The following is a 14827-nucleotide window of genomic DNA, read 5'->3' as shown; positions in this document are numbered from 1 at the left end:
TACCAGGCGGTAATGCAAACATTCAGGATGCTCTCCTGGTGCAGCTGTAGAACTATGAGGATCTGAGAACCCATGCCAAATCTTTTCAGTCTCCTGAGGGGAATAGGCTTTGTCGTGCCCTCTTCACGACTGTCTTGGTGTTTGGACCATGATAGTTTTGTTGGTGATGTGGACACCAAGGAACTTGAAGCTCTCAACCTGCTCCACTACAGCCCCGTCGATGAGAATGGCCGTGCTCGGTCCTCCTTTTCCTGTAGTCCACAATCAGCTCTTTTGTCTTGATCACGTTGAGGGAGAGGTTGTCATGTCACCACACGGCCAGGTCTCTGACCTCCTCCCTATAGGCTGTCTCACTGTTGTGTCATCGGCAAACTTAATGATGGTGTTAAAGTCGTGCTTGGCCATGTAGTCATGAGTTAACAGTGTTGAGGATCAGCGTGGCAGATGTGTTGTTACCTACCCTTACCACCTGGGCGGCCCGTCAGGAAGTCAAGGATCCAGTTGCAGGGAGGTGTTTAGTCCCAGGTCCTTAGCTTACATTAAAATAAAATAAGAGTTTTAAATATATATGAAAGACAACAAAAAATACTATTTACACACTTTCATATTCTATATAGCGCTGTGATACAATATGTTTTTTTAGATGCTAAACTTGAGTTTTTGCCTGACTAAACTCTGGTGGCAGAGCATTCCACAATGCCATGGCTCAATACATAACTGAGCAACTCATTAATCTGTTTTGTTGGGTACCGTGAAGAAACCATAGTGGCGTGTCTGGGTATGTACAGTATGTCTGTTTTGTAGTTTATGCAAAAGATTACAAAAGTGGTTAGGCATTTTCAACACACAAATGTTTCTAAAAAGTCTAGAAGAAAGTAGTCAATTCTCCTCGACCATGAAAGACTATCATGCATGTGATGTTAATTCTGTGTGTGCAGTTCAGGCGTGCTGCTTTGCAAAAATTGACTATATACCGGACAGTCATGAAGATGGGCAATATCTATTCTATTCAATTCAATTTAAGGACTTTATTGGCATGGAAACATATGTAACATTGCCAAAGCAATGAAGTAGAATAAACAAAAGTGAAATAAACAATAAAAATTAACAGTTAACACTCACAGAAGTCCAAAAGAATAAAGACATTTCAAATGTCATATTATGTATATACACGATGTTGTAACGATGTGCAAATAGTGAAAGTACAAAAAGGAAATAAAAAAACATAAATATGAGTTGTATTTACAATGGTGTTTGTTCTTCACTGGTTGCCCTTTTCTTGTGGCAACATGTCACAAATCTTGCTGCTGTGGTGGCACACTGTGGTATTTCACCAGTGGGGGGTTAGAAGGATTACTTTATCCTATCCTAGGTATTCCTTAAAGAGGTGGGGTTTCAGGTGTCTCCGGAAGGTGGTGATTGACTCCGCTGACCTGGCGTCGTGAGGAGTTTGTTCCACCATTGGGGTGCCAGAGCAGCGAACAGTTTTGACTGGGCTGAGCGGGAACTGTACTTCCTCAGAGGTAGGGAGGCGAGCAGGCCAGAGGTGGATGAACGCAGTGCCCTTGTTTGGGTGTAGGGCCTGATCAGAGCCTGAAGGTACGGAGGTGCCGTTCCCTCACAGCTCCGTAGGCAAGCACCATGGTCTTGTAGCGGATGCGAGCTTCAACTGGAAGCCAGTGGAGAGAGCGGAGGAGCGGGGTGACGTGAGAGAACTTGGGAACATTGGATGTTCAGTTATCATCATGGTCAAGTCATATTGACAAAATTCCTGTGAAGATGGGAAGAGGTAGGTCTGTTATAAAAACACGTTACACGTTTTTGACACAAAGATCAACTGACTAGTTCTGAATAACTAGTCAGTTGATCTTTGTGTCAAAAACGTGTAACGTGTTTTTATAACAGACCTACCTCTTCCCATCTTCACAGGAATTTTGTCAATATGACTTGATCATGATGATAACTGAACATCCAATGTTACTCCTCAAAAGTGTGCTATTTGAACCCAGGGTAGAGTGGAGCAGAGGTTGCCCATCACATCTCTCAGATGTTGTTTTATGGTGAACATTACCAAAGCAAACGACGTTAGTCATCATTCGATTCGTTTTATCTCCATGACTAAAAACAGAGGGTAGTCTAGGTAAGTGATTATGCTTAAATTAATCATGTTATCCCACATAAACTGAAGCAGTATACGTTGCGAAAATAGGAGACGTCTTCTAATGCCGCTTTCAAATGTTAGTCGGAACTTGTAGGACATTTTCGACTTGTTGATTCGTTGAACGCGGCACGTGTATAACTACAACCAGTTATCAAGTCGAACATTTCCAAATGTCCTAGTTACGACTAGCACTTGAACGCGGCATAATTATTACTTAAATTTGTGAAGTGAAGATATGTTGACGTGCAGACTTGTGCAGGGCTCTGGTCATATTGTTTGTTTCACATGAACTAGCCCTGGATCGGTTTTAGAATTCTTATTCTTGAATGAGATTTTCTAACAGGACCAAAAACGCTGTTCTAAGATCAGTGTCCGAGCGCGCTCAATGTTGCAAAGGAAATACCCAATGAAAACCGACATTAAGACTGCTTTTGCCCAATAGCTACATGCAATGGGAGGGTTATGCACCATATCCCGCCTGCTTGTGTGCAAATAAACGCGATTATGCTGTCAATCACTTATTTAATGACGTATGAATTAGCCAATGATATGTCATAGTGGGTGGAGTCACAATTGATTGACATAGAGCTGCTGCAATGAAATCGCTAGTTTGCTCATCACGTTGACGTATATATAAGGTTCCTACCACATTCTCATCCTTTGTGATAATGTCGGCTGAGTATGAAGATAGGTAAGGAATGAACGCATATAGTTGGCAATGTATTGCGTAATATTGTTTAAGTTGTCATTTTAAATAGAAATATGAAATTTGTAACGCATGTGATCTGAAAACGTATGCAATGTTTGAAGCGAAATTGTTTGTTTACAGTCGCTAGCATATTACGGGCTAGCCAGTTAATGTTAATTTAGTGAACGTTAGCTCGTTTAAAGGTCCATCGACCCGGCTTTTTGAGAACTTTTGACTTATCTGTAACGTCGAAAGACAGCGTTTTATTGTCAATGGTCTTAAAAGCTGGTGAATTGAGAAACATGGGGTAGGTTTGATTTGAAAACCCCTGCCAGATCGTTAGCCCAACTTGCTAATTTTCAGTGCGGAGATGCGGCGGTGCCGGTTTCTCCGCATACACTTGAGTGAGGCTTTTCAAGCCTGGTCTAGGCCTTTCCGGAATACCGCCTGATGTGTTAATCTAGTATTGATAAACCCTACTTTTGAACATACGACGACCWATTTATCTTGTTCAGGGCAACATGGTGACAAATTACAGGTCAGCTGGATGGCGAGTGCAGGGGGAAYTTTCACGCACATGGTCGTCGTAGTTAACGGTACTTGCGAGACAATGGCAGGCCTTATGATAAAGATGGATTGATTTACGATTGCTATCTTTTTTTTCTGACCTACTTAGCACACCGTACACGACTAGTGTATTTAAAAAATGGTCGAGATGTGATATAGATTAAGCTGCCAAATACATCGAAAAAAGGCTCTACTTTGGGCCTAGTTGGCTGGCTAGCAAGCTAATCCTAGTTTGACACGTATATGTAAACCTGGTACCTACCAATCGTTTTCATAGGGCTTACTTTCAGTAGGAAAATGCATTACTCGGATGTTCAAAAACAGACAATGTTTTGTTTTCTGATTTATTTAACTAATTTTGTATATTCAGTCGTTTACGCTTACTGTTATCCCTCTAGCTATCACCAGCATTCAGGCCGTGAAAAACGACCATCTTGAAATGGCGGCTATGTAGACCATGGGGCAATTTTTCCTCGGAAAATGCCGCGCCTCCCTCGACGTTATCWACAGAACAATCTCCAGTGTGCAATTCTGCTGTTCGGCAATAGTATTAACGCTTATGAGAAGTTTAGCTGACATATTCAAAAAAAAAATCTGTTATAGTACTGTCATCACCAAAAACAGTTTATTACTGGGACGTACCCGCTTGTCTAGTGTAGCCTAACGATATTTCTCGACGTTTTTTAAAGCTACAATATGCCAACTTTAGATTGTGAAGCATAGTATTTCCCTAGTGTCATTATCGCTTTGGTGTTTTTAATAATGACCATCTACTGCTGTTCAATTTCAGACCTCCCAGAGACAATGGCCCAGAGGGCATGGAGCCAGATGGGATCATTGAGGTGTGTATTGCTTCTGTGTGACAACTTCTACATGGATGTGAAAGACTAGCTAGATACGCAATAGTGTGAAATCTTCCTAATTAAAGCAAACACTGTACATACTCAGATGGTCAAGATATTGTGTAATGAGGCCTACCTTGCTAATTGGTTCCCCAAATCTCCAATGTATGAAGTTAGATGTGCAGTTGCTGAAGGATGGCTGGTTTTTACCTAGTTTGAATGCACTGTCAACTAAAACTGGATAATATTGTCTGCTAACTTACTAAAATATAATGTGGATGTCTATATTCTGCCCTCAACCTACAGAGCAACTGGAATGAGATCGTGGACAGTTTTGATGAGATGAACCTGGGTGAGAAGCTGCTCAGGGGAATCTATGCCTATGGTTTTGAGAAACCCTCCGCTATCCAGCAGAGGGCCATCCTCCCTTGTATCAAGGGTGAGTACTCAACCACACCCACTTTTCAGATGCAAGGCATAATGGTAAAATACTACATCTAAACCTTGTGGATTATTCCAACGGGGAACTTGCCATGTCACTACAGTGACTGAAATCTACATTTTTCTTAGCTCGTCCGCTTGAAAAGACGACTAACAGTCACTTAAACGGAAGGTACTAAAAGTGCTTAAGTCTTTCCTTCTGCATGTTGACTTCATGCCCCTGTCAACTGGGCAAGGCGGTGTCCTCTAATGACACGAGAATCAGTCCATGTTCATCCCAGCCAGCTCTGTTCAGTGAGGAATAGGCTGGTTCATGCTATGGGCACAAATGACATAAACTAGTCGAATTTTGGTCTAAGTAGCTGATATTTACTGCCTTATTGAAACAATTCTGAAAGCAAACTGGTATTGGTTGGGGGTGCTTTCTGGTCTAGTTTGTGTTTTGATGTAACATTCTAGGGAAAAGCATTGGATAACACCCAAAGAGTAACGGTATAGGAAACCTACCACTAAATCAGCCGTAGTGTGTATGAACTTTATTTATATGTTGAGCTTGGCATTCTTGTCTGTCTCCAGGTTATGATGTGATTGCACAGGCTCAGTCTGGTACTGGGAAGACTGCGACCTTTGCCATCTCCATCCTGCAGCAGATTGACATGGAGCTGAAGGGCACACAAGCCCTGGTCCTGGCTCCCACCAGAGAGTTGGCTCAGCAGGTGTGTTGACAAGGGAGGAGAGGGGATGAGCTGGACAATAAAAGGAATTAAAAACAAATGGGTAATGTTCACATCTCTAGCATGAAACCGTTGCATTTCTTGTCCTGTGGTCCTATATCCAAGAATTGCATTTGAAGTAACTTTAGTGGGTTTAGTTTCTGGCTTATCATTGACTGCTTTTAAAACATGCCACAAAGCTAACTTTGGTTTGGCCTGGGTTTAAGTAGCTGCCACTGAAGCCAGAGGTGTCGATAGTTTTGAAATGTTAACAGCTGACATTTTGCTAACCCTGGGTCAACCCTGAGAAATGTCACAATTCCAAACTTGGGACTTTTTGTTTGTTGACCTCATTAACCCCCCTGTCAACTGGGCAAGGCAGTGTCCTCTAATGGCACTGAGTCTTATATCTGGCAGGGGAAGAGAAACAGTCCATGTTCATCCCAGCCAGCTCTGTTCAGTGAGGAATAGGCTGGTTCATGCTATGGGCACAGATGTATATCTGATGTGCTTCCAACATATACAGTTGAGAGGTTTCCCACATCAAAACAGGTGGCAGTCTTACAAACTACAGTGTTGTCTTGAGTAAAGAACACAACCCCGCTATAGTCTGAAACCATTCTATATTTCTCCCCTGATTGTTAATTTGAACATTACTATAATAACTCCTCCTCCCCTCAATAGATCCAGAAGGTCATCCTGGCACTGGGTGACTACATGGGAGCCTCCTGCCATGCCTGTATTGGAGGGACCAACGTCCGTAACGAGGTCACCAAGCTGCAGGCTGAGGCCCCTCACATAGTGGTGGGGACCCCTGGTCGCGTGTTTGATATGTTGAACCGCAAATACCTGGGTAAGTAGGGGTTAAACGGTTCATTGACCATCAATGGGTGAATTTCTTTCTTAAAAATAAAATAAAAAAAAAAGTAATTTTATACACGTTATCTAATTCACCACATGTAGTAGTTGACCAATAAATAGTGTAGRGGTAACATCAATGGTTTGTTGCACATTTTGTTCCTTAGTAGCACCCAGGTGTGCAGTTCATAAGGCCTTTGATTGGCGGGGTAGGTTTCTAGAGCTGTATAATGATGAAATCCATGCGTGTCAACTGACTCTGGAACCCCCTGAGTGTTCTAGTTCTACCACTCAGCGTTCTGTTTAGTTCTTACCACTCAGCGTTCTGTTGGCTGGTGTGTTCTGGACCTCAGGGCTCTGGAACTCATGATCAGATTCCACACTGGCTGAATACAGTATTTTTCAATGACTCAACTTGATTTGCACATAGTAAATGCATTGAATCAGATTGTTCACTGGGCATTTGCCCTCATTTTATCCCTTCTGCCATGAATGTAGTAGTGATAATACCAGTGAAGAAAGAATGAAGTGACTACTTGTAGATGTATTTTCAATGTTGCATCACTCCACCTTGCCTCCATGCAGCCTCCAAGAACATCAAGATGTTTGTGCTGGATGAGGCTGATGAGATGTTGAGTCGTGGTTTCAAGGACCAGATCTACGAGATCTTCCAGAAGCTCCCCACCAGCACGCAGGTATGTCATTCTGACTTGTACTAACCCCAACCCACCAGCACTATTACACCCATCTGTAGTAGCTCGAATCTGATTGGAAGTAACTTTTTTTTGACATTCCTGTATCTGTTTCCTCTAGCTTGAAATATTTGCCATTGTAGTCATTGCTAAAGTGCATTGTCTTAAGGACATTTAGTTAGATTGCACAAGTTACTTGTTACACCTTTCAGCTAACTGGTCTGTAGGACAGGCTTAACTGCATTGCTGTGTACTTTGCTTTTAGTTATGAACTTGATTCAGTTTAACTGCTCTCCAGTGACTGCCTCAGTCCCAACCCATAACTTATTAGCAGTTTACAACTTAGTCACCTGTTGCCCAACTTTCAGTTTACAACTGTTCAGCACACCAGTCACTCCTGTGGGTGTGGTTGGCATTGCCTCTTCCCTGAGGTTGAACTGTTGTTGACTTCAAGGGGCTATTCATCTGGTGTGAAGGTCCATTCTCCGCCCTTGCTGCTCCGAGATCCAGAAACTGTGGTAGAGGTCGACCGATTAATCGGCTGATTATTTTATTTGTAATAATGACAATTACAACAATACTGAATGAACACTTATTTTATTTGTAATGACAATTACAACAATACTTATTAACACTTAACGTAATATAGTACATCAATAAAATCAATTTAGCCCAAAATAAATAATGAAACATGGCCAATTTGGTTTAAATAATGCAAAAACAAAGTGTTGAAGAAAGTAAAAGTGCAATATGTGCCATGTAGGGAAACTAACGTTTAAGTTCCTTGCTCAGAACATGAGAACATATGAAAGCTGGTGGTTCCTTTTAACATGCGTCTTCAATATTCCCAGGTAAGAAGTTTTAGGTTATAGTTAATATAGGAGTTATAGGATTTTTTCCTCGCTATATGATTTGTGTTTCATATACCTTTGACAATTGGGTGTTCTTATAGGCACTTTAGTATTGCCAGTGTAACAGTATAGCTTCCGTGCCGCTCCTCGCTCAAACCAGGAACACATCGACAACAGCCACCCTCCTAGCAGCGTTACCCATCCAGAGCAAGGGGAACAACTACTCCAAGTCTCAGAGCGAGTGACGTTTGAAACACTATTAGCGTGCACCATGCTAACTAGCTAGCCATTTCACATCAGTTACACCAGCCTAATCTTGGGAGTTGATAGGCTTGAAGTCATGAACAGCGTAATGCTTGGAGCATTGCGAWGGGCTGCTGGCAAAACGCACGGACGTGTTTGAATGAATACTTACTAGCCTGCTTGAGCCTAACATTGCTCAGTCAGACTGCTCTATCAAATCAGACTTAATTATGATAATATGAGCCGTAGGTCATTAATATGGTCGAATCTGGAAACTATCATCTCAAACAAAATGTTTATTCTTTCAGTGAAATACGGARCCGTTCCGTATTTTATCTAACGGATGGCATCCCTAAGTCTAAATATTCCTGTTACATTGCACAACCTTCAATGTTATGTCATAGTTATGTAAAATTCTGGCAAATTAGTTGAGCAGGCGGCCCAAACGGTTGCATATACCCTGAACGCAATGAACGCAAGAGAAGTGACACAATTTCACATGGTTAATATTGCCTGCTAACCTGGATTTTCTTTTAGCTAAATGTGCGGGTTTAAATATATATACTTCTGTGTATTGATCTTAAGAAAGGCATTGGTGTTTATGGTTAGCTGCAGTCGTGCGACTATTGTGCTTTTTTTGCAAATGCGCTTTTGTAAATCATCCCCCGTTTGGCGAAGTTGGCTGTCTTTGTTAGGAAGAAATAGTCTTCACGCAGTTCGCAACGAGCCAGGCGGCCCAAACTKCTGCCTATACCCTGACTCTGTTGCACGGGAAGTGACACAAAGAAATTCATGTTAGCAGGCAATATTAACTAAATATGCAGGTTTAAAAATATATACTTGTGTATTGATTTTAAGGAAGGCATGGATGTGGGTAGGTACACGGTGGAGCAACGCAACGATTATATGCGCACCGCATCGATTATATACAACGCAGGACACGCTAGATAAACTAGTAATATCATCAACCATGTGTAGTTAATGCAACCGCTGTGTCAGATTTCAAAAACTTTACGGAAAACGCACACCATGCAATAATCTGAGACGGCGCTCGGATATAAACAACATTTCTCCACCATGTTGGAGTCAACAGAAATACAAAATTACATGATAAATATTCCCTTTGATCTTCATCAGAATGCACTCCCAGGAATCCTATTTCCACAAATTGTTGTTTTGTTCGATAATGTCCATTATTTATGTCCAAGTAGCTACTTTTGTTAGCATGTTTAGTATACACATCCAAACGATCGTGCCGATCCAGGCGAACGTCGGACAAAAACTTCAAAGTTATATTACAGGTCGAAATAACTTGTCAAACTAACTATAGAATCAATCTTCAGGATGTTATCCTAAATATTCAATAACGTTCCAACCGGAGAATTTCTTTTTTGTCTGTAGAAATAATGGACCGCAAGTCGCTATCATGTGGAATGCGCGTGACCAGGACCTGGCTCTCTGCCAGACCACTGACTCAAACAGCCCCCATCCACCCTAACRTCACAGTAGAAGCTTAATTCAATGTTCTACAGACTGTTGGCATCTAGTGGAAGGTGTAGGAAGTGCAAAAAGATCCATATCCCACTGGCATTTCAATAGGCGATGAGTTGAAAATCGAACTGCGTCAGAATTCCCACTTCCTTTTTTGGTTTTTGCCTGCCATATGAGTTCTGTTATACTCAGACATGATTCAAACCGTTTTAGAAACTTCAGTGTTTTCTATCCAATAATAATATGCATATATTAGCATCTGGGACAGAGTAGGAGGCAGTTCACTTTGGGCATGCTATACATCCAAAGTGAAAATGCTGCCCCCATCCCTAAAAAGTTGACTAGTGATTATAGTTTTTTTTATAAGATCAGTTTAATGCTAGCTAGCAACTTACCTTGGCTTCTTACTGCATTCGCGTAACAGGCAGGCTCCTCGTGGAGTGCAATGAGAGGCAGGTGGTTAAAGTGTTGGACTAGTTAACCGTAAGGTTGCAAGATTGAATCCCCGAGCTGACAAGGTAAAAATCTGTCGTTCTGCCCATGAACAAGGCAGTTAACCCACCGTTCTAGGCCGTCATTGAAAATAAGAATTGTTCTTAACTAACTTGCCTAGTTAAATAAAGGTGTAAAAATAAATATGGCCAAATCGGTGTCCAAAAATACTGATTACCGATTGTTATGAGAACTTGAACTCGGCCATTCCGATTAATCGGTCGACCTCTGAACTGTGGTAGTGTCTATTTGTTAGGTGAATGGAAGAGTTCTCCCCACCAAGATAAGCATAACTAACCTTGTATGGTGGCCAACTATCGGTCCTTCGGAAGAGTTTTGATCTGCCGCACCCCCTTGAATCAACTTTTGTCTTGTCGGTAGGAAACCATGCGCCTGTAAAACTAAGTAGAATATTTTATCTAAAATGTCTTGCTTGATTTGTTTTAAATCACTTTTGGGAGACGTCCCTCTTGACAAAGGCGCCTAGTGAATTGACTCTCCCGCTCCTCGATTACCTTTGACCTTTTTCTTAGGGAGGCGAAGACTTAGGCGTTAAGCAAATACAATTGCCGAAAGGCCATTGACTTAAACACATCTAACATCCCTTTATTTTTCCTGTTACATCAAGTAGTTAAACATGCCCTTTAACCTCTGCCACCCCTCTAGGTGGTGCTGCTGTCTGCCACCATGCCCCAGGATGTCCTGGAGGTCACCAAGAAGTTCATGCGTGAGCCAATCCGCATCCTGGTCAAGAAGGAGGAGCTTACCCTGGAGGGTATCAGACAGTTCTACATCAATGTGGAGAAAGAGGTGTGCGTTGCCCTTGGGCACAGATCTAAGATGGGGTTGCATTTGGTCTATTATCTCGCTAGAATCGATTTAGCCTGTTTTCTGACGAGATAGTTGAGTACATCCTATGGCTGCGCTGCCTTCAATTCTGAGGTGTTACGATTCAGTAATGTAGCAGAATCTTATCCAAACTTTCAAAATGGCTGCTGTAATCCAATGGGGGGGGCGGGGGGTTGATGAAACTAATCCATGTCAACTGATCCCAGAACCCCTTGGGCCTCCCGGTGGCCAGTTGGCATTCTGTCAGCTGGTTGTTAGCGTGGCCTCAGGCTCCCTGGGCGTGATCTGACTAAAGCTGTGAATGGCACACCTTCATGATTTACTATCCTGCCAAAGGCTTTCCACTTGTGAGATTTTGGCTCATAGATAATTGGACCATGGTAGAGAAGTATAAGTAAAAATATTGGTAGTAAATCATCTGCATTGATGCGTTCTATACTTCTATTTTGGCCATTTGTACCTAAACTCGCAAGGCTAAACTAAATGATACTAAAGCTACTTCTGTTCAGACCATATCCAAATTTGGGAAGGTTATCAATGTGAGTGACTAAACTCACATCCTTGACTGCCAGTCATCTTCTAACCATTCTCAATGTCTCCCCTCTACCAGGAGTGGAAGCTTGACACCCTGTGTGATCTCTATGAGACCCTGACAATCACCCAGGCTGTGATCTTCATCAATACTAGGAGGAAGGTGGACTGGCTCACTGAGAAGATGCATGCCAGGGATTTTACTGTGTCCGCTCTGGTAAGACGAGGACCCTTTTGACTAGCCCAAGGTCGGATAGAGTGCACCACATGCATCGCTGCTGTAATGTCGTATGTGCCCTCTATTCACTTCTATGGACTGACCTGACTACTCTAGCTGTTGCTATGAAATCTCTAGCAGAGTAAGGAACCACCTTTGAACTTGAGATTACTTGGGCTTCAGCCATAGCATGAATTTAACTTGACCTTACGCTACAGACTAAATGCTGGAGAATTGAAACTAACGGTTTCATTTACGGTAATTTTAGATTGAGGCACTGCATGGTCAATTCAACATCTGCATTTGGCCATGCAGAATTTACGGTGATACAGCTTCTGCAGAAGTCAGGGCATTCCTGCTTCAGCTTCACGGCGCTGTTGTCAAGGAGCTTGTTTATACAGGACCTCTTGCCCCCACCTATCGTCAACCAATCATGTCAATGCGGACTATATGGAGTCCTCGGCCTTGTTACAATATTTGGGGGTGCAATGCGGTACAGAGCTCAGTTTGGTCTCTGCGTGCCTCTGGAGGCTCCACAATTGCGTCACACCCTCCATACGGCGTCTCACATCTTTCAGATCAAGCTTAAATTGACTCTAAGATTTGTGACCCAGGCACAAGGCAATCAAAGTATGTTCAAAGTGTAGTCTGATTTCCTTAATGTAGCTGTCAATGTGGGGTTGTCCCATGCAATTAGTGTGCGCGGCAAGTCAATGGGGTCGGAATTCTATTTATACGGTCTGACTTCACCCCCCCCTGTCAACTGGGCAAGGCGGTGTCCTCTAAAGGCACTGAATCTTATATCTGGCAGGGGAAGAGAATCAGTCCATGTTCATCCAGCCAGCTCTGTTCAGTGAGGAATAGGCTGGTTCATGCTATGGGCATAGATGTTATTTTCACATTGTGTATAGCATTTTGACAACCCAGTCAAAAGGCCATCGTGGCATTACCACGCCAAAGATAGTCTACAATATCCAAACTGGACCCTGGGTCCAAAGGAATCTCTCATACCAATGTCTTATGCATTCGTATGACTTGTAGCTCATGTCTTGTCTCTTCCAGCACGGCGACATGGACCAGAAGGAGAGGGACTTGATCATGAGGGAGTTCCGTTCAGGCTCCAGCAGGGTTCTCATCACCACTGACCTGCTGGTAAGTCCCTTCCTGTTAATGGTGTCCCACTAATGGTTGCCCCCACCCACTCCCTGTTAGTTTGAGCCCAGAACTCTCCTACCAGCTTGGTCTTAGGTAGTGAATTTAGTCTGCTCTCCAGTGACTAGGTTCAAAGTCCCAACTCATGACTTATTAGCGGTTTACAACTGTTCTCTAATGTAATGTCTGTTTCCTTGTTGGCTGACTATACCAAACATGTGCGTCCTCTTATGCTTTGTCACCAGTCGAAGTACAGCGCTAATGAGTGATTATTCCCTTGGTCTCTGTCCCGCTCCAGGCCAGAGGTATCGATGTCCAGCAGGTGTCCCTGGTCATCAACTATGATCTGCCCACCAATAGGGAGAACTACATCCACAGGTGACTAAAAGTGCAATTCCTAGAAGGCAGCGTTAGAATTGAACATTATGATCCATGCAGAGCAATATATTGACACCGGGGTGGTTTATGTGCCTACATATATCTGACTTTGTAGGTGGCACCTCTTATTGCTTCATACCATTATGAACGTGCTCAAGCGACAGTGTAGTGTTGGCCCTAAAGTTCTGACACCCTCAGTCATTCTGACAGAGGCCAACGACTAGTCTGAATTACACTGCCATTGCTAAAGTAGTCAAATATTACTTATGTAACAACTTTGCCAGCATGCCAGTTTTACTTTAGACTGATGTCAATGTTGCGCGCTAGCCAATTGTCAAAAGACTTTCTAATGGTGTGCTCCACTCAAATATTATACACTTTAAATGATCAAAGGTTTTCCTAACTACTTTTCAATGTCATTGTATTTCCAAGCCACTGAAATGCACTTGATAATCATCAGTGCTCATTTATTAGAATGCTCAGTTGTGCATCTGCAACCATGAAAGTAAGCGTAGGTTTCTAGAGCTGTATAATGATGAAATCCATGCGTGTCAACTGACTCTGGAACCCCCTGAGTGTTCTAGTTCTACCACTCAGCGTTCGGTTCTAGTTCTACCACTCAGCGTTCTGTTGGCTGGTGTGTTCTGGACCTCAGGGCTCTGGAACTCATGATCAGATTCCACACTGGCTGAATACAGCGTATTTGATGGAAGTTGTGATTCCTTTCCATGTTCTCTTACAATGCATTTAGTGGAGTACACTGGTTAGACTTACAGAATTGGGGGAAACAAATGGCTAAATGTGAACTGTCAATGGTTCCAGATAATGGGTTGAACTGATCTCTTGTCCAGTAGCACCAAGCAGCTCCTCTACATGCAGCAGGTCCATTTCAACATGTCAACCAAAAGAGATGCAACTAAATATCCAACCTAAACCCTCCATTCTCTCCGGTCAGGATTGGTCGAGGGGGTCGTTTTGGCCGCAAGGGAGTTGCCATCAACATGGTGACTGAGGAGGACAAGCGCACGCTGAGGGACATCGAGACGTTCTACAACACCACTGTTGAGGAGATGCCCATGAATGTGGCTGACCTCATCTAGATTCTGGAAGATTTCCTTCTGCCCCGCCCCAAACCTTCTGTCCTCTCTCAATCCCCTTGGCTTCAACAAAACCCCAAACCCAATAGCCCCCTCCAATCGGTTAAAACGACGATCACTCAGATCCTGGAGCCCTCCCCCTCTTGACCGGAAATCCGATCCTATTTCACCTTTGATTCCTATCCTTGTGATTGAATACCGACTGGTATTCAAACTCAATACAAATGATTTTACTCTTACACTGGGGTTTTTGTCTTGTCCTCATGGCCCTTTACGGTATTCTGGTCAGGTAAGTATAGTATAGCTTAAGTTCTACCCCACCCACACCACTTTCCAAAGTCAAAAATGCATTGTCGATGGGGTTGTTCCTCTTTGGAACAACCCCTGACACCCTGAGATGGTTCTAAATTATTGGGTGCCCAAGCACTAAGGACTGATACTGGGTGATTAGTTGACTCCCCATAGAGTTTGATAGAGGGCACACATGCATCTTAGCCGTAATGGCTTTTGTGCATTTTAGTTATTTAGCAGATGCTCTTATCCAGAGTGTCTTACAGGAGCAAT

General features: G+C 42.9%; 1 protein-coding gene and 2 non-coding genes across 3 annotated transcripts; all 3 read left to right on the top strand.

Annotated features, from left to right (window-relative positions):
• Positions 1 to 2796: 2796 nt before the first annotated feature.
• Positions 2797 to 14502, top strand: LOC111960347 (eukaryotic initiation factor 4A-I). Its single transcript, XM_023982320.2, has 11 exons — positions 2797 to 2852; positions 4207 to 4258; positions 4565 to 4697; positions 5276 to 5415; positions 6097 to 6265; positions 6856 to 6965; positions 10706 to 10849; positions 11499 to 11636; positions 12699 to 12788; positions 13087 to 13166; positions 14122 to 14502. The coding sequence occupies exons 1-11, from the start codon at positions 2830 to 2832 to the stop codon at positions 14264 to 14266; spliced, it is 1224 nt and encodes a 407-aa protein (XP_023838088.1). The 5' UTR covers positions 2797 to 2829; the 3' UTR covers positions 14267 to 14502.
• On the top strand, positions 6496 to 6664 carry LOC111960469 (small nucleolar RNA SNORD10). The gene has a single exon (XR_002876850.1). It is a non-coding gene; the product is annotated as a small nucleolar RNA SNORD10 (small nucleolar RNA).
• On the top strand, positions 13694 to 13862 carry LOC111960470 (small nucleolar RNA SNORD10). The gene has a single exon (XR_002876851.1). It is a non-coding gene; the product is annotated as a small nucleolar RNA SNORD10 (small nucleolar RNA).
• Positions 14503 to 14827: the final 325 nt, after the last annotated feature.

The sequence above is a fragment of the Salvelinus sp. IW2-2015 genome, linkage group LG37, assembly GCF_002910315.2.
Source record: "Salvelinus sp. IW2-2015 linkage group LG37, ASM291031v2, whole genome shotgun sequence".
NCBI classification, from domain to species: Eukaryota; Metazoa; Chordata; class Actinopteri; order Salmoniformes; family Salmonidae; genus Salvelinus; species Salvelinus sp. IW2-2015.
Note: the sequence above shows the minus strand (reverse complement) of the source record. Positions and strands in the feature narration are given on the sequence as shown.

Coding starts and splice junctions, on each gene's coding strand:
- LOC111960347 (XM_023982320.2), top strand. CDS start 2,830: ATGTCGGCTGAGTATGAAGATAG. Junction 10,850..11,498: donor ACATCAATGTGGAGAAAGAG/GTGTGCGTTGCC, acceptor CCCCTCTACCAG/GAGTGGAAGCTTGACACCCT. Junction 13,167..14,121: donor AGGGAGAACTACATCCACAG/GTGACTAAAAGT, acceptor CTCTCCGGTCAG/GATTGGTCGAGGGGGTCGTT.